The sequence below is a fragment of the Lichenostomus cassidix genome, chromosome 2 (assembly GCF_008360975.1).
Source record: "Lichenostomus cassidix isolate B80296 chromosome 2, HeHo_3.0, whole genome shotgun sequence".
Classification (NCBI taxonomy): Eukaryota; Metazoa; Chordata; class Aves; order Passeriformes; family Meliphagidae; genus Lichenostomus; species Lichenostomus cassidix.
The window spans coordinates 43,292,455-43,317,505 of NC_139482.1; the positions used below are offsets into that span (position 1 = coordinate 43,292,455).

The 25,051-nt window shown below is 38.3% G+C and overlaps 1 protein-coding gene across 5 annotated transcripts in view; it reads left to right on the forward strand.

Moving 5' to 3' along the window:
- DNAJC13 (DnaJ heat shock protein family (Hsp40) member C13) overlaps positions 1 to 25,051 on the forward strand; it is a 57,555-nt gene that overhangs the window by 765 nt on the left and 31,739 nt on the right. For 4 of the 5 annotated variants that reach the window (XR_014849826.1, XM_085051261.1, XM_085051263.1 and 1 more), the window contains exons 2-20: positions 7,583 to 7,663; positions 11,938 to 12,013; positions 12,510 to 12,659; positions 13,014 to 13,055; positions 14,137 to 14,337; positions 15,527 to 15,733; positions 15,817 to 15,912; positions 16,053 to 16,144; positions 16,945 to 17,111; positions 17,219 to 17,298; positions 17,378 to 17,547; positions 18,365 to 18,464; positions 18,714 to 18,821; positions 19,313 to 19,468; positions 20,198 to 20,254; positions 21,510 to 21,631; positions 22,780 to 22,855; positions 23,880 to 23,975; positions 24,112 to 24,255. Coding sequence is in view for 4 of the 5 variants with exons in the window: in XM_085051261.1 (XP_084907387.1) it covers positions 7,583 to 7,663; positions 11,938 to 12,013; positions 12,510 to 12,659; positions 13,014 to 13,055; positions 14,137 to 14,337; positions 15,527 to 15,733; positions 15,817 to 15,912; positions 16,053 to 16,144; positions 16,945 to 17,111; positions 17,219 to 17,298; positions 17,378 to 17,547; positions 18,365 to 18,464; positions 18,714 to 18,821; positions 19,313 to 19,468; positions 20,198 to 20,254; positions 21,510 to 21,631; positions 22,780 to 22,855; positions 23,880 to 23,975; positions 24,112 to 24,255 (2,221 nt within the window). In the remaining variant the exon portion in view is untranslated. Of the gene's footprint in view, positions 1 to 7,582; positions 7,664 to 11,937; positions 12,014 to 12,509; positions 12,660 to 13,013; positions 13,056 to 14,136; positions 14,338 to 15,526; positions 15,734 to 15,816; positions 15,913 to 16,052; positions 16,145 to 16,944; positions 17,112 to 17,218; positions 17,299 to 17,377; positions 17,548 to 18,364; positions 18,465 to 18,713; positions 18,822 to 19,312; positions 19,469 to 20,197; positions 20,255 to 21,509; positions 21,632 to 22,779; positions 22,856 to 23,879; positions 23,976 to 24,111; positions 24,274 to 25,051 lie in introns of all 5 variants that reach the window. The other variant, XM_085051262.1, reaches the window with a different exon arrangement.

A 25,051-nucleotide genomic window follows, 5' to 3' on the forward strand; every position in this document is an offset into this window, starting at 1 on the left:
GCCCGCCCCGTGCTTCATTCGCTGTGCCCTGCACCTGATGCGGCTTCTGTAGCCGCCGGCCAGAATTTGTTCTCTTAGAAGAGTACTGACGTGTCCATTAAGCAGAGACACGTTATTTTCCTCCTTCTGCCCTCAGATCGAAATATTCCCGTCAGGAGATGCTTTGGGAAATAATTTATGAAGGATGGGAGAGATGTGGCAGAGATACATTCTCACAGAGATAAGATTTTATTTCTTTTTTGAGTGCTAACAGTATGCCTGAAGAGCACGAGCAGAGCTAAATGCATTTTTCAGAAAAGCTACACTTAATGCTTTTATTTTTCTGAGAGTGTTCGAATTTCTCCCATGGATGCTTTTAGCTTGCCTTTTGCTTTCTGAAAGTCAAAACAAGTAGGCACAGGAATGGTTTTCTGTCTGTTGTGAGCTGCCAGCAGTCTTTGAGATGGGTTTTTCTGTCGGCTGGTGTGTGAAGCTTGTACCTTCATAGCTGCATCTCTACTGAGGGCCAAGTTCTGGGCCTTAAAAATGTTGTTTTAGCACTTCAGCCTGGGAGGGAGAGGTTTTTTTTCTCTTTTCGGCTTGGGGCTTGGTGCTCTCAAGCTGAGGGAGTGTTTGAGCATTCTGCATGGGGGGGAACATAAACCTAGAAGTTTATTCAGGGACTTCCTGTGAATGCACTTAATCTCTGCTATGTGGCTGCTTTTGAAGTTAATGTAATCTGAAATGTGTTTTCCCTCTTCTGTGCTCTTTCACAAATAAGATCTGTGATGGTCAGAGTAGATGGAATTGTGTAGCTAACTGCTTTGTTTCATGTTACTTAGCACTGGTTGGATAACTCTTAATTTCAGAAAATATTGCTTGCTTTAGAATTTAAGTTCTCTGAAGTTGAAGTCTTTTTTTGTTGATTATTAGAGAATTGTCTACATAGGCTACTTGCATGTAGTGAGATATGTAGAAAAGGAGGAAGCTGTTGAAGGGACTACTTGAGTTTTGTTTTAGGATTGAGTTAGGAAGATGCTCTGCAAACAGTCTGCCATGAGTAGGAGGAAAATAACAGGACCAGTAATACAGATGGGAAAATTAGCAGGCTCTAGCCTGCTTCAGTTCATAGATCTGCAGCTTTGTCTAATTCCTGCCTACTATAGGTAGCCAAGTGCCAGAACACTTAACTAGAAGTTACTGGTGCCTTTCTATTATTACTGACAGCTTTTTCCACTTGCAGCAAATGTCTGAGTGTTTGGAGACAGAGCTGCATTTCTGTCTCCATGTGGTATAGACTTTCCAGGAACTTTAACCTTGTATTTCAGCCTTGTTGGAACACGTTTTTTAAAAGATTTATTTCATATGTATTGCTTGCCCCTCTGGGTGTCATGTGGCATTTTTCATAGTTTCCAAACACATACTTGTCCTGAGGGACTGAATCACTGTGTGTTTCCAGATTTTCAGTGATGTGCTGAGGCTTGGTCTTGAAGCCAGATCTGTTTTTCCTTCTGAGGAGGTGACTTTGCTTTAAACTTGTGTTTGAAGCTCAGTAAGTGAAACTTCCTGACTTAATAATTCTTCTGCTGGCATTCAACCATATCTTGAAGTGTTAACCTTCAACTGCTTAGCTTCCTGATTTGCTTCCAAAAAACTATTCTCATGTAAAAAAAAATTAACAGCTCCCTTGTCTCACTAATGAAACAGAACAATATTCTGAAGAAATATGACAAGATTGCTAAACTGTGACTGAAAGGAATACTTTTTTGTTTTTTTCTTCTTTTGCTTAGTGAGTAAATCCTTTGGTTCTGATACTCATCTGTCTAGCTGGTGAATCAGATTGGTTCATTGGTAAAGCAGAATGCTAATATAAATTTAAAAGAAAACCAGATTCTTCCACGCTTGTTCTTAACATCAGCACTGATCCTCAGTGAGGGAATGGGTCATCTGAAGGATGGACACTAATGTCACCATTATTTATGGTGTAGTAAGGCTGAAATTCTCAGCCTGTTTGTCCTGTGCCACTGAAGGTGGAATTGCTGCTATCACTGGGTCAGGCTGCGTGTAGCTTCTGTTAGGGATTTGGTGGATCTTATCTCCTTCCCCTCTTACAAAAAGGGCTGAGACTTCCTACACTACAAATGAAGAAATCCCTTTCCACAGGTAATTAGGCTTTAGTACTTTAAGAGAAGAGTACTGTTCAGGAAAAAGGAAAAATTAATGCTTGTTTAAAAAGAGTCTGTCTGAAGGCAAAACTGCTGGTTAGTGACCACAGCAATGAAAAAGGCGGCTGAAACCTAGACAACTAAAACGTTTCAGTGCAGAAAAACTCACTTATTTAAATAATGGCTTTAAAGCTATGGAGGTGTAGATGATTGGAAATCAGGCTCCAGACCTCTAAGTTAGGAGGCAGGTATGTAGAACAACAGAATAACAGAACCTTAGAGGTTTTTTCACTGCTTTGTTCTCATTTCTTTCCAGCTGGTCCCTGTTTTTATGCTTGTAGTATGTCTTCTCTCTCTCAGAAAAGTCACACTTGAGCTTGCTATGAGTATCAGTCCCTGTGTAGTAAAGACTTTCCAGGAACTCGAACTTGTATTTAGCCGTACTGGAATAAAGTTTTAACACAAAATCTCGGTTTCTTATCTGCATTTCTCTTCCTCTTGTGCCCAAGAAATCTCATTTTCTTATCAGCATTTCTTTTGCTCCTCCCCACAGTGGAACAGGATAATAATCCTGTGTGGGATTAATAATAATCCTACCTTGTTAAATCTTTGTTAAAGAGAGATATTGGGGCTTTGTAATATTAGAGAAATCATACGATCAGGAAAAAAGTCAATCTGAATTCTGCACTAAACTTTGAACCCGTGTCCAAACAACCCACGTTATTTAATAAATTGAAGGAAACTTACCTGTAATTACAGCTGTGCCTATTGCTATGATCCCTGCAAGGTCACAGCTTTTCTTCTGACTCCACAAGTGATAGTTTGAGACTGACTTGTCTCGGTTTCCTGAAATAGATTGTTTTCCCAGATGGTAGTTTTGTCTAAAGAATGTGAAATCCTGGAAAAGTGGAAAGTGCATGCAAGTTGAACATAGCTTGTGTGATATACCTGCCTGTGTAAAAGGTCCCTTTCAACTGAGAGTATTTTATGATTCTGTGTAGCTTAAACTCTGGGGCAGGGGGAATCCTGGAAGGAGTTCAGGCCTTTTAAGTTTAAGGGGTTGCTATTTCTGGTACATGAGGCATGCAAAAATGTGGTTTGAGCTCTTCCCCTAAAGCTGTTTCACTGCTATTTAGAGTACTAAAAGAACCAAATAGGAAAGTATTGTTTAACTTCAGTCCTGTGAAAAAGATTATTAAAATATCCAGGGGATATTTTGGGGAGTGCTTTAGTTAGGCTCCCAAAAAAAGTTGCAAGTTGTAGACAATACTTTGCCTGCAGAATCCTTGAATTATTTTACTATAGTCTGTGTTTAGCATGTGCACTCTCAACCAAACAAAACATGTTTACAAAGTGCTACTTTCAAAGTAATTTTTGCCTCTGCCCTAACAGAAATAGAACAACTGGGTGTTTCTCTAGTAGCAAACCTTTGAAAAACCATCAGTATGGGATATGCAATAGCTGTGCTGTAAAGTATTCAAAATGACCTCTGAAGTTGTGAGTTTTCTACTCCAAGGCACCCTAGGACACTGAGATGATTGTTAAAATTGGGGCCTTATTGTCCTGGGTGCTTTTATGAATGAAATAACAAATTTAAATCAATTTTTGTGGTAAGTCAGTTAACTTTTTAAAGGTCTCTTGAATGCAGGATGAAGAAGTATAGGTAACAAGAACTCGTATTTTAGGAAATTAATATGATATGACTAAGCAGATCACTATTACACAGCCATATTACACTGGCAATATGGCTAAACTTGATTAATGCTAAAACCTGATGTGTTGTTGCAAAGTCAATGGTTATACTGTCTTAGGTGCCAAAATTACAGTGCATCGCATTCTACATAGTGCAGCAAGAGTGATGCCACGCTGGTTCTGCCAGAGTGAATGAAGGAAGAGAACAGCTCGGTATCTTCTAAAGTATCTCTGTCTTTGGTACAAACTATTTTTTTGTCTTGTTCTTACTGTGGAATCAGAGACAACTGGAAAATGATTGCTAGACTTTAACACAGCAGCTCAGAACACTAGGCTATTGTTAGCCTTTCTCTCTGTTAAACTGCTGGAAAATGTGTACCAGAATTAATTGCTACTAGACTTGGGCTTATAGTGCCTCTGTGGTAGTCTACTCAGTAGGAGGGACAGTTGCAATCACTGTCCAGCAGCAGTGGGTAAGACATCAAAGCTTAATGATTTTAGTAGTTTTCATCTAAACAAAAAAATTCAAATTCAATTCAGCCTGATGAATTTGTCACTTGCACTTCAGATACAATACTTCATATATCAGTATCCTGAATCTAGTTAAATGCTGGTGTTAAAATTGCTGGAAGCTGCTGGTAGCTCAGAAATGAGTGTTTCTCAGTTCTGTATTATTAGGAGTAGATGTTTGCAACCTTGAGAACATATTGTTTTAAATACTCCAGAGTAAGTGATGTTCAGATCTGGAAAACCTAATAGAGCTGGTCAGGGGAGTCTGGTATTGGTGAAACTGGAATTACAGATAAATAGATCTTTTAATCCTGTACTTAGTGGAGCTAGTCTTGTTATAAGCCTCTTATTTTATTTTTACTAATACTTTAGTCAATGTCAAGAAAATGGCTTTGAAAGAGAGGCATGAAGATTGAGTGTCTGGCACATTGTTCTGAAAGATAACTTTAAAACAAAATTATCAGATGTATAATGTGCTACTGTAGAGTAAGGTCTGTGTAGTTTGGGTAGAATGTACTGTTTTGATTCTTATCCATGGTAATAATAATAGTTCATAAACCAAGGAAAATAGAGATCTTAAGGAATAATCATAGAATGCTTTGGGTTGAAAAGTACCTTAAAGATATCTAGTTCCAGCCTCCCTGCTGTGGGCAGGAACACCTTTCACTAGACCAAGTGGCTCAAAGCCTCATTCAGCCTGGCCTTGAGAACTTCCAGGGCTGGTGTAATGAGGTGTCCAGAGCATCTCTGGGCAACCTGTTCCAGTGCCTCACCATCCTCACAATAAAGCAATTAATCCTAACATCTAATCTAACCCTCCCCTCTTTCAGTTTAAAGCTGTCACTCCGTGTCCTATCACTACATGCCCTTGTAAAGTCTCTGCCCAGCTTTCTTGTAGGCCCTGTTAGGTACTGGAAGGCTGTTAAAAGTTCTCCCTGGAGCTGCCTTTTCTTCAGGCTGAACAACTTCAACTCTCAGCCCATCCCCATAGGAGAGGTGCTCCAGCTCCCTCCCTGATCATCTTTGTGGCTCTGTTGTGGACTCACTCCAACAGGTCCATGTCTTTCTTACGTTGGGAGCACCAGAGCTGTACACAGTACTGCAGGTGGGGTCTCACAAAGAGCACAGCAGAGTGGAGGAGTTGTCTCCCTTGGCCTGCTGGCCATGCTTTCTTTGATGCAGCCCAGAATGGGGTTGGCTCTTGGGGCTGAGATCCCACATTGCTACATTGTATCCAATTCTCATCACCCAACACCCAATACCCCCCAGAGCAGCTGGGTGGGCTGCTCTCAAGCCATTCTCCACCTAGCCTGTATTTGTGCTTGGGGTGCCCCAGCCTAAGTGCAGGACCTTGCATGTGGCCTTGTTGGACTTCAAGAGGGTGGCACAGACCCACATCTCACACCTGTCAGAGTTGCTTTAGATGTCACCCCTTCCCTTCTGCATGTTGATTGCACCACACTGCTTGGTGTCATCAACAAACTTGCAGAGTCCACTGTCTGTAACCCTAACAAAGGTGTTGAAACAGTGCCAGTTTCAGTCTTGACCCCTGAGGAATGCCACTTGTCACTATCTCCACTTAAACCTTGAGCCACTGACTGCAACTCCTTGAGTGCAGCCCTTCAGACAATTCCATATTCACTGAGTGGTCCATCTGTCAAATCTTGTTACTTCAGTTTAGGGGCAAGGATGTCACACAGGACAGTGTCAAATGCTTTGCACAAGTCCAGGTAGATGTCAGCAGTCAGTAATAATACTGCTGTTGAATATCTTGCCCCTCATAAAACTTTGTTTCCAAAAGCTATCTTCAGAGAATTCAACTTGCTAAAAGTCATTGGAATATTAACTCTGGAGATTTAACTCAAAGATTGAGTCATTGAAACATGTAAATACTGCCCTTCTCTCTTCCCAGAGGCAGTACTTCAAGTTTTCTTCAGTAGGTAGTGATGATTGTGCTGGTTCTTCACCTGAGGGAAGGAATTCTAGAGTTTGTTTTGATCAGGTTATCCATTCTTTGTGTTTGACTCCGTATCTTCTACAACCTTTGCTCAGAAAGAAAATAACCTGACGTAGAGGGTGGAAATTAGCAATGAGCTAATGTTACAGGTCACCTATCTCAAAATAAGAAATCTTCCTTTGTCAGATCAAGCAGAGTTAACTGAATGTAAAAAGATAATGGGTTGTTATCTAACTTTCAGTGGGCTACTGACTTGGGTTGGGTTGCTTGAGAGTTGCTTGAGGCAAGCTGTGTATATGAGTTCCTGCAGACCTGCATCAGTGTGTGATGTTTTGAGGATGCCACCATGTTATTGGGGTGAACCTGAGAGTAGTACCAATCTTCAATCAGTAACAGGGAAGCCTATTCTAACACATTTGAAAATAAAACTAATGCTGTAACAGTAAATGGAGAGTGACAGCTTTACTCTTGTACTTAAATAGGGAATGTCTGCTTAAGTTCCTTGTATATATAATAACAGCGATAATGAAGTAAAAGGGAGGTAATTTCCTAACTTCTCAATGTGCATCTGCTTCAGTCATGGAAGAGAGTATTGCCCAGAAGCATTCCTTAGAACTTAGCTCCTAAAGCAATGATCCACTCAAGCAGTTGTGGGCAAGTTTCACTAAATTCCTCTCTGTGTGTGTTTAGGGAATAGATATTCCTGTGTGAAATAAACATATCAGGATGTTAATGGTGACATTGCTTAAACTTTTACAGCACAGGAATGGTACTTAGTCAGCTCTTTAATCACAATGCTTAGCTAATAAGTAAGTTTCCAAACCTCAAGTTCTGTTTCTGACTGGAAAACAAACTGTTCTATGTATCCAGGTATCTCCTTGGTGTTTATTGCAAAAATTGCAACAGGAATTTGGCTTAGATGGAGTTAAGGGTAGAGGCTGCTCAAATGATTTTGATATTACACAATTTTCAGGAGTAAAGCATTTTGGAGATGACATAAAATATACTTGAATTTGAATGTGCAACGATGCAGTGAACGTTGAGTCATTGTAATATGGCAAACAGTGCATTAATTACTGGAACCTGGTACTGCTAAGGAGTAACTAGTGTAACAAATTCAGTGAGAAAACTAGTAATTCTTGTGCAACTTGGGCCATGCATTGTTTGATAAACATAAGTTTAAAAACAGTCTTTTTGTCTTGAAGCATATTGATGATTAGTGAACTTTGGTTTTAAATAAAAATCCTGAGCGCTAACAGGATGTCTCCTTTGTTTTCAGGTCTTGGCGCAGAATGAATATAATTAGAGAAAACAGAGATCTTGCTTGTTTCTATACAACAAAACATTCATGGAGGGGAAAGTAAGTAGTTGGAAGGTTTTTTTTTAATTTTGGTTTTTTGTTTTTACTGTTTTGTGTGACATTTCTCTCTGTTACTGGATTTAACCGCATAGTTTTAGCTTCATCCAACTGATGGATGAAAACTGAACTAAAGGCTCCTGCTGCTCAGTCTCTGAATTGGATATATTTTCACTAGAACCAGTTTTGATTTTAAACATTGTGTTATAGCCTTCCTCTGCTTATGTTCAGAGCTGCACTTTGCAGTGTAGCTCTGAAATGGACCACCTGACTTAACTTCTGAGTCTCTTGAACGTACTATATAAAACACTAAATTTAAAGTGGAAATGCTTCTTCTCAGAACAGGTTTATGGAGAGTAGTGTCTTACGTACTTTTATGGATGAGGATCACTAGTACACAGATATACTTAACACATTGTGTAATAGATTATCTGTTCTACTATTAACTGAGATAATTTGAAGAATTCTGCTGACAGAAATAAACCTGACCCTAATGGGGGTTGTGGATATGAAGATGAACTTTTAGTGATGCTTCTGTCTGCAAAAGCTTGGGAATGTCTAATGAAATTATCCACTAAGTTATCATAATTGATATCTGTTATACTGTGTTTGAAGTCAGCTGTTATAGAACTTTATTTGGTATCCTTACCCACTGTTCCTTTTCACATGGATAGTATATCTCTGTAGAATGGGGCTTTTCCTTGCTATCTAAACTTCAGCATAACAAAGAGGGTGGGTTATTTGCACCTTGGGAGCATGGTAACTGCTTGATTCTAATGGTTATGTGAAGAGGTACTGTCCAAACTTGTTGCCTGACCAGTAAATTGAAACTGGTTGATATTTTTTTGTATGACACATCCATCCTATCAAAGACTGGGAATACTAAGAAGGAAAGGAGGATGGGATTGCAAGGAGCAGCAGTCACAGATCTTTCAGAGCTGTGCTTTGAAGAACCATGAGGTTGCTTCAGTGTCTAATCAAAGAGCTCCCTGCTTTTTTGTCAGCAAAAATTAAAACTCTGGGTAGTTCAGAGTCCAGACTAGACTGAGCAACTCTCTGGCTGCAAAATCTTTCCTCTACTGAGACAGAGTTTTGATTGACTTGAAAGAAATTGTTTGATGTTTAGTTTTATCTCAGTAGAATTGTATCCAGTACTTGTGTAAATTTAGTCTTACCTGAGTTATGATCAGAATTATGTGTTCATGGGTGTATAAACTATTTCCCTTAGTAACAATAAGATATTATATTGAGGTATAACATTTGAACAGTTTGTCCCTCCTAATCCTTCTGTTCTGCAACAGAAAATATCTGGTCTCTTCCTCAGAATTTTCTGTGCAAATTTAATGTGCATGTGATGTGAGCCACTTGGTGAAAATTAAATACATGAACCTCAGATTTCTTCTTTTGCCCAACTTCTTTCATTAAAGAGCCTGAGGCAAGCTCTTGAAGTTAGGATCTTGAACCCTGATGGTAATGTTCTGATACACTTATAGAAGTCTTATAGAACTTCAGACTAAGTCTAAAGTCTAGAATAGATCTAGTTTAAAAATTCAGTGGTGTGTTAGTTCTACAATGAAGAAAAAAAAAGAATTTAGTAAGTAGTTGCCTCTTGTTTCTTCCAGCAGAAGCTCATTTGGCTTTTAGTTATTTAATATTTGAATTCTTTAGTCCACTCAATTCATAGTTATACATTCTCAGTATAATCTATGTATAACATTAAAAAAAGCAGTAACTTAATGTATGGTCCTAAATGAGCCTGAATCACTTTGACCACTTATAGAATTTGTCACTTTGAATATGGGCTCTGTGTGTGTCAGTGAAGTATTTTCTAGTTGTACAAATGATGCTCCAGTGTTAATCTGTAGATCTGGAAAATTAAGATTGTTTTTCTGTTTGGTGTGGTGGTATGATGTTTGTCTACTAGGTTCATTCTGATTATAAAGTTCTCTACTGTGCTTTGAAATAATTAGTGAATAGGCAGTAGCCTTTTTACTGGGAAGAGAACATTTGCTTCAACTCTGCTCAAAACAACCTGGGATTTGACAGTACTGCAGAGTAGTTTGAGAGATAATTAATAGTAAGCTCTTCAAGTCCTGGAGGTATGAATATATTTAAGGTGAAGTTCTGAACAAGAGTAGGCCATGTGTAAGAGCTAACTTCTGAATCTCCTCTGTTTATGCAACAAGACTTGGGTCTTCTGAATTTATCTAGGGAGAGGAAATAAAGGAAATGGCCACTCAGCAAAACTGCTGTTCTGTCTTGTGTTCCTTGTCACATCACATATTAAGAATGCTGGATAATAAATGCTTCCTAGATCTTGAAAATGTAGGCTTGACTGTGAGCAGAGAAAAGGAAGATGCTATGACGTTTGGAAGCTGATCTTCAGTTTTGAGTAAATATTGCAGATGTTTGTCACAAAGGACTGTGCAGCTCATAGTAGGCTAAGTAAGTAAACAAAACCTTGAGCAAGTAATAAAGAGCTTTATTACTTGTGATATGCTGTTCTAAAGAACGTAAACGAACCTTATAAATAAGTCATGTAAAAGAATGCCTACGTAAATTGTGCAATGAGAGGAGAGGGAACAGTTGATTTGCTCTTATGAACTAAGAAATGGAGCATTCTTTGACAGGCTGAATATAATGGTATTAGCAGCTAGAGTAGCTTCAAACATTCTGCTTCATTACTTTGACTTCTCTTGACTTGCGTCTTAAAATAAGGAAATTTCAACTATGTGGAAAAACAAAGGGGTTTTGCAACTATATGTTAAGCATCCTTAAGGTGGCAGATCAGTTCAGTACAGATGTTCCCAAGCTTTGAAGAAAATAAACACTTGTTTTAATTCCTAGGTAAGCTCTGGGCCAGTAAAGGCTTTAACGTGCACCAGTTTATTTGAATAATAGTGGAAAATGGAAGGGTATTAAGTTTGTGAGATTGCCTGACTGTCAGATAGATGCTCTTGACCTTCTTGTTATAAGCAATATGTGAGAGCTGCTCTGAATATATTTGAAGCCCATGCAAAGTTTGACCTTATACAGGAATGATGACTTGTGCTGCAGACCTGTCAAGTGAGAGAGAAGGGACTGCAACACAAGAATGCAGAGAAGGATGGAAGAAGTGACCTGCTGGTTCTTGATGCAGTGCCTAACATGGCACAGATTCAGAGTAGTTAAGCATCTGGTTGGTAATATCTTTTTCAAGCAAACCCACAGTTTGCCCAGAACTGAAACTAAATTTCTACACTGAATCAGTTTTGATATGGACAACTAGCCAAAATATTTTTATTTAGTTCAAGTTAAAGAAAGGCATCCATGTTCAGATGTTGTTGCTTTAGTCAGACAATACTTACTAGTACTGGCTCTGGTTCAAGTTTGGCTTTACTTTTTGGGCCAGATGGCTTCCAGATAGAAGCACCCTAGAACATGATTTGTTCAAACAATAAGCTATTATTAATGGTATTATTAATAATCTGCTGTTTCAAACTTTGCTTAGTTATGTTGCAAAACTTTTAGATTCAGAAATATGTGAAGAGTCTTTATTTGTTCAGGGTATTGTTTTGAAGATGATCTAGCAAATGAAGCCATGGTAAGGCTTCAATTTTATACTTGATGCATCTAAATTCCTTAGCTTTAGCTCACTGCTGCTTGTTTCTGATACATCTGAAACACAAGCAACTACCTTTATATAGCTATTCTTTAAGGCCTGGGACAGCTGACATATTTGTGATACCAATGTATAATGACTTCAGTGATCTGAGTCTTTCTAGAGTTTAGTAGCTTTGGTTTCTCTCAAGACGAAGACAATTAGGCTTGGCCTTTGTAGTACTTGGACTTGGTATGGTATTGTGACCAGGTGTCTTCATTGGATTTCGTGTTTAAACTGTTGTCTGAGACAGCTTCAGACGGATGCTTTAGAATATTGTGGGAATGGCTGGGGTTTTTTCCCTATCTGTGTAGCCTTCTTAGAATTTATTATGGTCTGGTATAACCTTTCAGTGCAAGTTCCAAGAGTCTTTGATCCTGATTTAGCCATTAACTTAGGAAAAGGTATGCGTAAGTAAATATATTTGGTCGTATTTAACTTACATGTCCCCTCTATGGATACATTGAACAGAAGAGCTTAACGTATTATAAAGGTAAAACTGCAAGCTAACACCAAAGAAAATTCCATATCTGTTTCCTAACAAAGACCTGTGTTTATCTTCTTAACATTGTTTTTGCAGTTCAGCAGGGGTTTTCATTTGACTTCTGGAGAAACTTAACACTCTTTTGTATTCTAGATATAAGCGAGTCTTTTCAGTTGGAACCCATGCTATCACCACATACAACCCCAACACACTAGAAGTTACAAATCAGGTAACTATCATTTTTGAAGTTGATTTTTGACTTGGGTTCTTTATCCAGAGTGAATAGTGGCATTCAGGCTTTAGAGCCATCTAGTCTGACAAGATCTCAGAAAAGCCAGAAGGTGTGGCAACTGTGTACAAAAGCACACATAACAGAGGGTCTGTGTTACCTTTGCTAGCTCTACAAATACCCAGTAGGTTTTTGTACTTTGAGGCAATTTCTCTTTATTGGCCAACAAGTAGTAGTTTGCCTTTGGCTGTGCTCTTCTGAAGGAACTGGGATAAGTTTGATCACTGCTAAGCCATGTCCCTAAAGGGAGTCAGGACACTTACTTACTTTGCACGGTATCAAATAGGAAGCTCAAGCTCATACTGTCACGTAGCATAGTAGCTGTCATCTCATTGCAGCCCGTCCCTGGGTTATTACAGGTTCTAAGGATTTTGAGGGAGGGAAGTGTAGTTTTAAAATTACTAACAGTATAACCTAATTACTTTCAATTGTCTAGTGGCCTTATGGAGATATCTGTAGTATTTCTCCTGTTGGAAAAGGACAAGGAACAGAATTTAGTCTCACTTTTCGCAAAGGGAGTGGAAAAAAATCTGAGACACTTAAGTTTTCCACAGAGCACAGAACAGAACTCCTTACAGAGGCACTGGTAAGATTTTTTTATTTTTATTTTCATTCAAGCAAGCAGTAAGTACTTGGTTACAATTACCATTTGTGGCAGCTTATTATGCTTTCTTTCCCTGCATAAAAAGTAGGAAAGCAAGTTTTTTGAGCTGTTATGTTAATGAACTCGATCTAGTGTCAGTTGCAGCAAGTACTACTGCATGATTTGTAAACAGTGAGTAAAGCTCGAAATACTGAATATATTAAACTGCAGTGGAATGGTGAGCCTTCTGAGGAGGCTTAATATGAGTCCCATAAAAGAGAGTCAGCTTAAATGTACTTTCTGGCTAGATTGGCTGTCATATTTGCAATTATTCACGGTTAACTTTTTTAAAAACAGAGATTCAGGACAGACTTCTCAGAAGGAAAAATCACAGGACGGGTAAGTGTCTGGCTTGTCTGGATCATGTGCAGTTTAAGGAAATGGTCTAAAGACTTAAACGTTGTTCATGTATTTTATGCTTTTGCTACATATGCTACCTAAAATAGCTTTTGTGAATTGGATCTGAAGTCTTTGAAAAGAGAAAATTGAGTTTTTCTCAATTTTCTCAATTTGAGTTTTTCTCAAATACCGGGAACCTCTTTACCGCTAGAATATTTGAGGTCTCTTCACTTGGCCTGAGCCTTATGCTCGTATGTGGACTTTGAATGTTGCTGTTGAAATACAGGGCTGTGCCATGTGGAGTTCTTATCTGGAGAGAAGAAAAACATTGATTCATTAGTCAATGTTCGCTACTTCTAGCACTTTACTTTCTAACTCCAAATGCTTCTCTGCATAATGTCCTGAACATTTGATGCTTCCTAGAAGGGTTTCTGTAGGTCAGATTACAGGCAAGATTGGTATTTACTGAATTGTGGTAATACAGTAATAAGCAAGACAGTGTATAGAGCTGGACTTTATATTTGTCTTTTGGTCATAGAAGATAGCACTTCAAGTGCTTAAAAGCTACTTTAAGTACTTTAAAGTATTGCATAGAATAAATCTTGATTCATGAGTATAGTGACACTGCTGGAATATGGGGATCCCCTTTGTCTTAATGTAGTTCTAACATGGACCTCTAACTTCTGTTGATTTAAGTAAGTCTGTATTTGTAATGGAATGTGACTGCAGGAGATGAAAAGTATTCAATATAATGATAAGCTTACCTTAACTTGGTTTAATTAGCTGAATAACAGCATTTGGTGTAAATGCTATCTCCTTGTCTAACTGCCTTCTGCAACAAGAGAAACTTACATCCTTTGGGAATGGCTCTTTTGGGATTCTGTTCTTGCTTCAACATGCATTGCTTAAGCTGTGACCTCCTTGTCAGTTGACAGCTAGTTTCCTTTGCTTCATAATGTTCTTAATATAGATAAGAGCATTAAGAGAACTGATACAATTTTTTGAATTTACTAGCTAAGTAGAGAATTATTGCTGTAGTAAAGGAGTGTGTGTAGATGTCTAAAAGTAGCTCTCTCTGCAGAGGTATAACTGCTATAAGCATCACTGGAGTGATACAAGGAAAGCTGTGGTTTTGGAAGTGACTCCTGGAGGTATTGACCAAATTGATCCTGCAACAAATAAAGTCCTGTGTTCCTATGACTACAGAAACATTGAAGGCTTTGTTGATATTACTGGCTATCAGGGAGGCTTCTGTATCCTCTATGGAGGATTTAGTAGATTGGTGAGTATTAAATCAAAATATCTTTGTGTGGTTCTTATTTATATTTATATAAATAAGATAGGATAAGATTAAGATATTTATTATATTATTATATATTTTATATTATTATATATTAAGATTAGGATATTTGTCGCTGCATATTTAATAATGAAGCTTTAAAATAGTTTGAGTATACAACTATGTGCATCTTTGAGACCCAACTGTGGGAGCCTCAAGGCTTATGGACAGATCCTAAAAGGAAAGGAATTTAGTTAAAATATTTGAGAGTTATGTATGAGTTTGGTTTTGGGTTTTTAGTGTGGATTTTGTTGGGTTACTTCTTTTGTTTTTGTGTTTGTATGTCTTACATGTTTAAGAACTACAAAGGATGAAATATTTAGGTTTTCCAGGTAGTAAATATGAATGTAATGTGGATGTGGAATTTCCTGTCATTTCTCAAAGTTACAGAAGTGCCTGGTAGCGTGTTAGTAATCTGCCTAACTGATAGAGGGATTCTATTCAGAAATAGATCAATCAGTGATGCTGTGGCCTCTTTAGACCTGTGATCTGATTACTTGGCAGCTTTGCTTGGGAAATACTGCAGTGTAATGTTGGTTCTAAAATCATAACAGGGTTTCTGTGTACTGTATTGTAAGCAGCTGAAAAGGAACTTTACATTATTAAGCATAAATCAATTCCTAGGGGCAACTACTTCAGTCTCTGCTAACAAAATAGTACTAGATCAGGGTTTCCATGTCTTCTGTACCGCAGCATGCTTTTCTCTGGCATAAAACTAGTAATATATAATTGATCCTCTAGAGCTGTCGTAACCTTGCAGTTTGCCAGTGGTAGTCCCAGTTACTTTCTCTGGTTCCTCACTCCTGCCAGGCTGTCAGGGTCTGCTGCCAAGGGTGGACAGGCAGGTCATGCAGACCATAACTTTAATGGCACACCAGTGTGTAGCATGGTATCCTATAGGAATAGCTGCTATAGATTTTTTTTTTTTTTTAAAGGCAAATGTGAACTTAATACTGGATCTCTTGCGTAATAAATAACTCTTTATACCAAGCACTTAGCAAAGGCTAGTCCAGCTGCTGGGACCATTCCCTACTGTTAAGTATATGGTGGAGGATTATTTGTAGAAGTGTGATTTGCTTCAGCTGTGCCATATTTTTCATCTGTTAATTTTTTTTCTTGACAAAATTTGCAGCACCTATTTGCATCTGAGCAGAGGGAGGAAATTATCAAGAGCGCAATAGAGCATGCTGGCAACTTCATAGGCATCTCTCTGCGAATAAGGAAAGAATCTCTAGAATTTGAGCAATACTTGAATCTTCGCTTTGGAAAGTACAGCAATGATGAATCTATAACATCTTTAGCGGAGTTTGTGGTTCAAAAAATAACACCTAGACACTTGGTAAGGCTATCAGACTAAACATGGTTGGTTCCTGTTAAGTACTAAGTATTCTCTTTCCTAACAAGCCTGTCTTGTTTTATAAGGAACCTGTGAAAAGAGTATTAGCTCTTACAGAAGCTTGCTTAGTTGAGCGGGATCCAGCTACCTATAACATTGCAACTTTAAAACCTTTAGGCGAGGTAAGGGGCATTCTTTCTCTCTACCGCTTTTTCAAATCAAAGCTCTAAAAGATAGGAATTGATTGTATATGTAAACCTTAATTTGTAGAGTAACTAAATGACAATGCTTCAGGAATATGATCCTTGTCCCTTATTTTTAGGTATTTGCAATAGTGTGTGACTGTGAAAACCCCCAGCTTTTCACCATTGAATTCATCAAAGGACAAATTCGGAAATACTCTTCAACAGAAAGGTAACTGAGCTGTGCGTTATAGATTCAAATGAAGTTGCTATTGTAGTGCTTGTAGTTTCTGAGCTTCCATAAATTCTGACCCTTGGAGGGTCAGAGTTAAAGCATTGCTGTTCTAGCAGTCTGCCACTTACAAATCAAGATTTGTTATCGGAACTAAATCTCTCCCATTTATCTTCATCCCATCGTTGAGCAAATCTGTCTAGAAGTTTTCTGATGAACAGGAAGGGTGTTGCACAGTTAGATACAGCCTGTTTCTCCTAATCAATATAGTTCTGTGTGTGCTGTGCTTGGTTAAGTAGTATCTCTGAAACAAGGGAAGAAAGTACTGACTAAGTGATATGGAAATGCGAAGGCTGTGAACCCTTTGAGCTCTCTGCTTGAGACAGTCTTAGTTGATTCTATTTAAAACAACCAACAGAACAGTCCCTGAGTGCACTTACAGTTAGTAATACAGTCTAATCCTGCTAAGTGAGGTTTTGCAGAAAGCACAGGGATAAATTGGCTCACAATATGTGTAACTCATTAACAGATAATCTAGAATTGATCCCATTAGTGAAAGGCTGCAGCTGGCTATACTGGGTGTAACTCAGCTTTCTCCTTACAGTGAATAAAGGAACACTTGAAAGTCAGTGGTTTCTTCCAGAGATGTAGCTGTTGGCGCTGGTGTTAATAAGAGATTCCAAGTATTGCTGCTTTTCGTTATGTGATTTTTTGTTTTTCCTCCATTTTTCTTATAACTTGGTTCTTTAGGACCACTTCTGTGATATAAATTGTGCTTGTGTGTCTTTGTCCCAACCCAGAGATTCTCTCCTGGCAAGCTTGTTGGATGGAGTGAGAGCTTCTGGTAATAGAGATGTCTGTGTGAAAATGACCTCCACACAGAAAGGCCAGCGTTGGGGATTACTCAGTATGCCTGTAGAAGAAGAAGTAGAGAGCCTTCATCTGAAGTTTTTGGCTGCTCCTCCAAGTAAGCTAATGTTTCTTACATTAGCTTTAATGTTTATACTACTCTTTAAAGCATCCAGATACTGAGTCAGGTACTGTGCACTTAACTTTTGTTATGTCTTTTTCCAGACGGAAACTTTGCAGATGCTGTGTTCAGGTTCAATGCTAACATTTCCTACAGTGGAGTCCTACATGCAGTTACACAAGATGTAAGAATAAAGCCTTTACCCACCATTTTAAGATGTTGCTATTGCATAAAGAAATTAATAATTGTTATTTCTTAACTAGGGTCTCTTCTCAGAAAACAAAGAGAAGCTCATTAATAATGCCATAACAGCATTGCTCTCCCAGGAGGGGGATATTGCAGCATCTAATGCAGAGCTTGAAAGCCAATTCCAAGCAGTAAGACGACTAGTGGCTTCAAAAGCAGGCTTCCTTGCCTTTACTCAGCTTCCAAAGTAAGTGCAAAGTTTCTTCAAGCTTGGAAGTAGTAGATGAAAATAGTTCTTGAACTTTTGTTAGTAACTTACATCTAAAACTGAGAAATGGAGTTAGGACTCTCTTCTGAAAAAGACTGTAAGACTCTGTACACAATTGTTTTTGGTAGTATGAGGATGTCACTAGGCTTTAGTGCAACTTGAGAATCCTGAGTAATGATTAGCAAGTGAAGCTGATTTTTCCTGTGCTAAATACTATGTCTTGAGGCAAGTATGGTTTAATGATTTTCCTAGTGGAAAAACTTTTAATGCGTACCTTCCTCTGTCCTTGAAGTAGGCAGTTCTTCCTTCTCAAAGTATGCTGATTGTCATTGCAATCTTCAGTTCAACCCAAGATAAAATGATGTTAAGGAGGTTGTACTTCTGTACAGTACAGTGCAGACTGCTTGGAATTCATGTCTTAAATAACATAAGGAAGCAGAAATACTGTTGTTCTGAAAACAAAATTCTTTGAAATATTTCTGAATAGGAAATACAGAGCAACTGTAATACGGAGAATGATGAGAACAGCAACAAAAGCGCTTAGTCTGAGACCTTAATAAAGTTGTTTCTCTGTATATAGTAAATAGATCTTTATTTTCATGAATGAGCTTGGCATGTTGTTAACAGTGAAGTCAATATTTTCCTACCATGGAATCTCAAATCTATGAAAATATCAAGGTACTGGCTTGCTAAATGCAATGGGAACAGACCATTTTGGTTGCTGACTAGAGTTCACCTTAATTTGAAGATTTTTGTTTCTTCTCTGATCTTAGTGATTTTGCTTTCCTTTCAAAAGATTTCGAGAACGATTAGGAGTGAAGGTTGTGAAAGCCCTCAAAAGGAACAATAATGGAGTAACCCATGCTTCTATTGACATGCTTTGTGCTCTTATGTGTGTAAGTATTAAATTTCAGATTGTTTTACTTTGGAATATGTAAACTTCAGGCAACTGAAATATGTGGATATAGGGACTGCCATTCAAATTGCAGTGTGTTCAGACATGGAATAACTTGTTATACTGTGATTTCTTGCTGAACTTGAAGTAGGATTGCTTTTTGTGGGTGCAGAGAGTAGCTTTGGGGTTACAGCTTTTAAGAACTGACGGTTGAAATGTGACTGCGTAGTGAATGTCTCTCTTTTTGTAGCCCATGCATGATGACTATGACTTGAGGCAGGAGCAGTTGAACAAAGCTTCCCTTCTTTCTTCGAAGAAGTTTTTAGAAAATCTACTAGAGAAATTCAATTCCCATGTGGTAAGTCAAAATTTGAGAACAGATGGCATCTTTAAGTGTCTTTCTAAATTGCTATGGAAATGCTTTTGTTGTACTTAGATGCATCTTTGCACCTGCAATTGAAAATACAGCTCTGTCTAGCACTGAACTTTATCCTAATTAGTCTTGGTTCTTGACAGGTTAGGACATAGCTGTCTATGCTGCAGAACTTGAATGTCCTGCAACAAATGTTTGCATGTTTAATATGGAAACTGGATGTTTCTTTTAACTAAAAGAATAGTGTAAACTCAGATTTGGGGTATTAAACTAGAAAAAGTAGTGTGAGTCTCTGATATGCTTTAGAAACCAATACTTTACCAGGGTAGTGCCATACTCAGAGTAATGGAATAGTCTAAGCTTGTAGGTTTTGTTTACAGGCTATTTTATTGTTATGACAGGGAAGAGCACCTTCATCATCTTGGATACTCTTGGACCACTGTGTCTGAATTACATACCTGTCTTCCTAATTTCAGGATCATGGGACAGGTGCCCTAGTAATTAGTTCACTTCTGGACTTCCTGACATTTGCCCTATGTGCTCCGTATAGTGAGACTACTGAGGGGCAGCAGTTTGACATGTTGTTGGAAATGGTGGCATCTAATGGAAGAACGCTATTTAAGCTCTTTCAGGTAAGACTTATTTTTCACTGTTATAGAGACTGCAGGTAATCAGTGAATATGAAATTTTTCTTGTGCCCCTGAAAGACAGATTTGTCTTCAGCTGGTTAATGTGCCTAAACCTTAAGTATCTTGGTGAATTTTTTAGTGACCTAATATTTTGCCTTCAGATACCAGATTGAGGTAGTTATTCTATAGTGAATGGTATGCCAAATCGTTGTAGAATAGACTGCCTAAGACTTGTTTCAAGCTTTTAAATACCAGTTAGCCATTAAGATAGATTCAGTAGATGCACAGATCTTCCTCTGACTGAGAATCTGCCTTCTAGATTCTCTCTCAGTAAATGAGAGTTTAAAGTTAGAAAACATGAGTAACATCCTCTGCAGTAGTAAACCTGTAAGAACTGTAACATTTTTAGCAAAAATGTCAATGCCTTCTTGCTGTAAAAACAATATTTTCTTCTGCTTTTCTGTTAGCGTCCGCTTGTGTCAGACAGTTTCCTCACGTTATTCCAGCTTCTCTGATATATACTGCTGTTCACTGCCGGGAGTTCTGTCTGGGAGTTGCATGAGAGATAACTTGTTCAAAGGTATAGGGTAGGAACTCTTCTTAAAGCTAGCTTTCACCAAACTGAATTGGAGGTAGAACAGCCATGTACATGAGATAAGGAAACCGAATCACAGGTGATGTAACCTTCAGTTTTTGCATTTGGATAATAATGTTGTCAACATTTTGTTCTAGCACCCTTCCATGGCAATTGTGAAAGGAGCAGGTTTGGTAATGAAGGCAATAATAGAGGTGAGATTTTATCAGTGTTAACTGGGGTAGCATGCTAAATAATGTATTGGCTGTTTTGGAAGTGCAATTGCTTACCAAGAGAAATTTGTTATATTAGCTTCTCAAGGTGGGGAGTGGGGAGGGGGAAGTTGGAAGGTGAGGAACAGAACACCTGCTTAATTGTGAGTGGTTTAATATAGCAACTTGCTTTATCTTACACTTGGAGGTTTGGAAAGCATGTGAGTTGGGACATTAGGTAGTGCCTTGCATGTCTTCATACTGCAGTCAAGTTTTGGCTGTAAATGTTGTATGTAGCTCAGTCACATACCTCAGAGCCACCAGACTTGTCCTGCATGTTAGAGGGTGTCTCAAGGAGAAGAGGCCATATTTCCTGGGATGCATTGCCAGATGGAATGGGACTGGGATTAGGAAACAGTTGTGTCCCAGAGCAGACTAGTAATGTCCACCTCTGTTCTTGCTTTGGCTTTGTTGGTTTCCATACCACATAATGTATGGGCCAAGTCCATACGTCTCAAGGGTTGCCCATGATTGTTGCAGGGTGACCTTGCTAACTGACTCCTGGCACTTCCTCTATTGAAATTCAGGGCTTTAGTTAGTGCCTCATTGTATCACAATGGCTTATATGCATCTGAAATCCATCTAATACTTTCTTGGAATGGAAGTGAATGAACACTTGAAATAGAGGTATTCTAAATCTTTACGTTTTCATTGATGTACCTGATAATGTTAGCTATAAGTTTCCATGTTGTTTATTAAAAGTCCTGTTACTTGGACTTGGAGAAGTAAAAATGCTGCAAAAGCTTTTTCTTATTCATTGCAATTAATGGATCTTGACTGATTGACAGTCTTACCCTTGTGGCTGTCTAAACTGAACAGCAGCCATTAATCTTAAATGGTTACTGTTGACAAAAATCAAGGAACAAACAATATGTATTTGTTGTTTAATCCCAATTTAAAACTTGAGTATGGGAATGGTATTTGTACTACAGTCTTCTATGATGGGAGACATACATCCTGCCCTCTTCAATTACTGTCCTTGTAGATGTAACCACCAATTAGCTGGTCCATGGCTTTACTACAGCTTTGAGCAGTTGCTATTGAGAACTTTCACTTAAAACCCATCATACTTTAGCTTCTGGTTTTGAATGTTAGTTGTCATAATTGATGGTCAAGAAGGCCTTCGAACTGTAGACTGAGATAAAAGCAGCTTAACTAAGATTCTTTCTTTAGTAATCATCTTGCCCTGTTTCCAAAGGAAGGAGACAAAGAGATTGCTACCAAAATGCAAGATCTTGCCCTCAGTGAAGGTGCCTTACCTCGTCACTTGCACACTGCTATGTTTACAATAAGCACAGATCAGAGGATGCTTACAAATAGGTATGTCCATATCACTTGATATATCATCCTTAAAAAAAATCTAAGTAATAGCCTAGCTAACATTAGGAACATTGGGAGGTCAGGGAAGGAAAGTTGCAGTTCTTTAGGAGAATATTTTATTTAGCAGCTGGTTTGTTTTTGTAGAGCAAGCTTCAGCCAAGACTGCAGCCACTCAATAAACCCTTGATTTTTTTGTCAAGGTGGGCTTGGGTTGGTTACTCATTAATGGCTCGTTTTGATTTTTATTGTTTTTAATGCAGGGAAAGAAAAGGCAAGTAGAAGTCTAGAACTTGTAAAAAGTTTCAGCTTGTCTGAGAGGTGCCCATCAGATTTTATACAGTTGTACAGTACATCTTGCATTCAGTTAGGGTCACCCATCCTATCTGAGAGAGAAGTTCCCTCACAGAAATTACTCCCTGAATTGACAGTCAGTAGAACTTGTGATCTCTGAGGGTATGCTGTGGAGGATGAGCGATGATTCAATTTTTTGCACCCAAATACAAGATTATAGAAGCTTTAGCTGTGCATTTCTGAAGTGCTTGGAGTTGCTAAGGAATGTAGGGACAAGTGGAGCTTGTTGCCATTGTGTGTCATCCAGGAGAGAGCTGGTATGAAACCATCTGTCATGCTAGTTCCACTTGATGCCACTACTTACAATGTGCTTGTAAGCAATGATTCAGTTCAGTGCAGTAGAATCCTAGTGACAAATGTTGGCAGAAAGCATCAGTTAACATAGAAGGCAGGCTTCCAGAAAGGCCAAGAAATGGTATTAAGAGCTTCAAGTAGAGCATTTAGCAGTTCTTGATGGCTTCTAGACTCTTAACTTTAGCTGTAACTTAAGGTTGGCTGGATAAACTTACATTTGGTTATTAGATGTTTCTGCTCTATTACTCAAGTGTTCTCTGAGGTCTAGATCAAAAAGCATGTGCTGCTACTGTTCCACTAACTTCACTGGAACTTCTTAAATGCAACACTTTAAAGCATGCCAAGCATATCCTTGGACAATATAATGCTTTGTGATCTTACTCACTCAAGAGCACGAAGCTCTTGCCCATCTTCATTTCATCAGCATGGTAAGGGTGACAGTTTAGTGGTTTAAATATCTGTTTAAAGTACTGACTTGCAGTTCATTTCAATGGCTTTTTCAGGCAGTTAAGTAGACATTTGGTTGGCCTCTGGACAGCTGAGAACAAAACTGCTATGAACTTGTTGAAACGTATTTTGGTAAGTAAAAACAGAATATGGAGTAACAAAAGAATAAAATAGGAAGCCTGCAGTATCAAAGTTGGGACAGTCTATATAGTAAACATGTTCTCTTTTCCCTTCAAGGGGAAGGTCTTGCCTGGGAGATCAGCAGTCTGCCATCTGCTAATTAAAAGATATTGATATCTAGTTCAAAGCATCTCATACTCTAAACATTTTCTGTTACTTTCCTGACACTTTTTAAAATACTTTGATGCAAAGCTCAAAAATAAGGTGTCTGACTTCCTTTTTCTTGATTAAAAGGACAAAAATGTGGGAGACATTTTAAGCATGTCTCTAATGCTTTTTGTGCCAATAAGAAATAAAGGCTTTGAGAGTTCTGTCTATGCTTTCATGCCTTGCCTGTTCAACTTTGTTTGTAACATGGTTAAATTTATGTTGTCTGATAGAACATATGTTCTTTCACTCTTACAGCCTCCTGAATCGTTCTTGCTTGAGTTACTTCAGTGAAATTAGTTTAATGAATAGTGTAAGGAATTGTTACATCTGGGAAATTACCAACTTCTAATTTCAAAATAGCAGCTCATTCATTTCTGGCAGAGCAGACTGTCCTGAACTTGGTCACTTTTATGGAAAGCTTAGTGAAAAAATGCTATCTCATCTCTAATGTCACATGTGACATTTAGTCCATATCAGAGGATATGGATGATTCTAGTGTTATTAATCCCTCTCAGTATTGCCATACTCAATGGGATCAACTCTTCTGGCATTCTTTGGGTGCATTAAGTGCTGCTTTAAGAAAGGGGACATAGCCAAGACTTCTGCTGCAGTGAAGATAATAATGTGCCTCTGTTGAGGATAGTGGCATTTTACTAATCACAGCAAAAAAAAAATGCTGTAGCTTTACATACTTAGTTTAGAGGAGAATACAGAATATAAATTCTGTTTTGAAATCTCTGATTTAAAGAAATTATCTTATTACCTAATGTGATGGTTTCTGTTTGTTAGCTATATGTGTGTTTACACTGTTTTTAAATGTTTTTAGCCACCAGGTTTGCTGGCATATCTTGACAGTGCTGACCCTGTTCCTGAAAAAGATGCTGATAGGATGCATGTTAGAGATAACTTAAAAATTGCAACTGTAAGTAATTGAAGTTACCTTACCTATTCCATTGTATAGATGTACAGTCTTAGTGACTTTTCTAATACAGACATTTGACCGCTACATTGACCTGCAGCAAAGATAACCCACAACTGTAACTGGTTTTATTCTGCAGGATCAGTATGGCAAGTTTAATAAAGTGCCAGAGTGGCAGAGACTGGCTGGAAAAGCTGCAAAGGAAGTTGAAAAATTTGCCAAAGAGAAGGTGGATCTAGTCTTGATGCACTGGAGAGATCGAATGGGCATAGCTCAGAAAGAGGTAAAAGTATTTGAAACTCTGTTAAAATAACTTGACTAAGTCACGGTTGAGTGTCAGAACACACAGTCAAATAGTAAAGTGTTGTGATGTGAGAGTTCTGCTTCCTTTTAGCAAACTCTCTACCTCTTACTGTTCTTGTGTTGGAAATGAGTTCCAGGGAGAATGTAAAGCAAGCAAATGGATTCCTTCAGCATATGCATTAAACTTTAGCCAACCTTATCAAACTGGAGTGCAGCCTATATGCGTTTCATGTAAGATAATTATAAAGGAAAAAATTCCCTGAAATGTGGCAAAACCAGTTTTTGAGGTATATTTAGAAGATACTGAATATACTTTGCGTTCAAAATTATGTACTTTACACTAGTGATATTTTAGTTATGGAACCTGCTTAAAGAATCATAGAACAGCCTGGGTTGGAAGGGACCTTAAGCATCGTCTAGTTCCATCCTCCCTGCCATGGACAGGGACACCAGCTTAGGATTCATTAGCATATAGAAATCTCAGTGCTTAAATGGCAACGCAAAACTGTACATTAGGTCACAGTTATGACTGAAGTGATAACTGTTTTGATCTGATACTATAAGAGGAGAGCTTAAGCACTGCTTGAGTTCTTACTGTTGGTCTTTTTTTTTTCCTTTTCGTTTTATTGCCACGTTTTATATGACAAACTCTGAATTATGATGTGTTTCCCTTAACTTTCTTTAGTATACAGACTAAGCTTGTTTTCATGCACTCTGGAAGTGAAACAATATGTTGTATATGCAAGGAAGGATGAAAATCACAATGCAGAGTATTG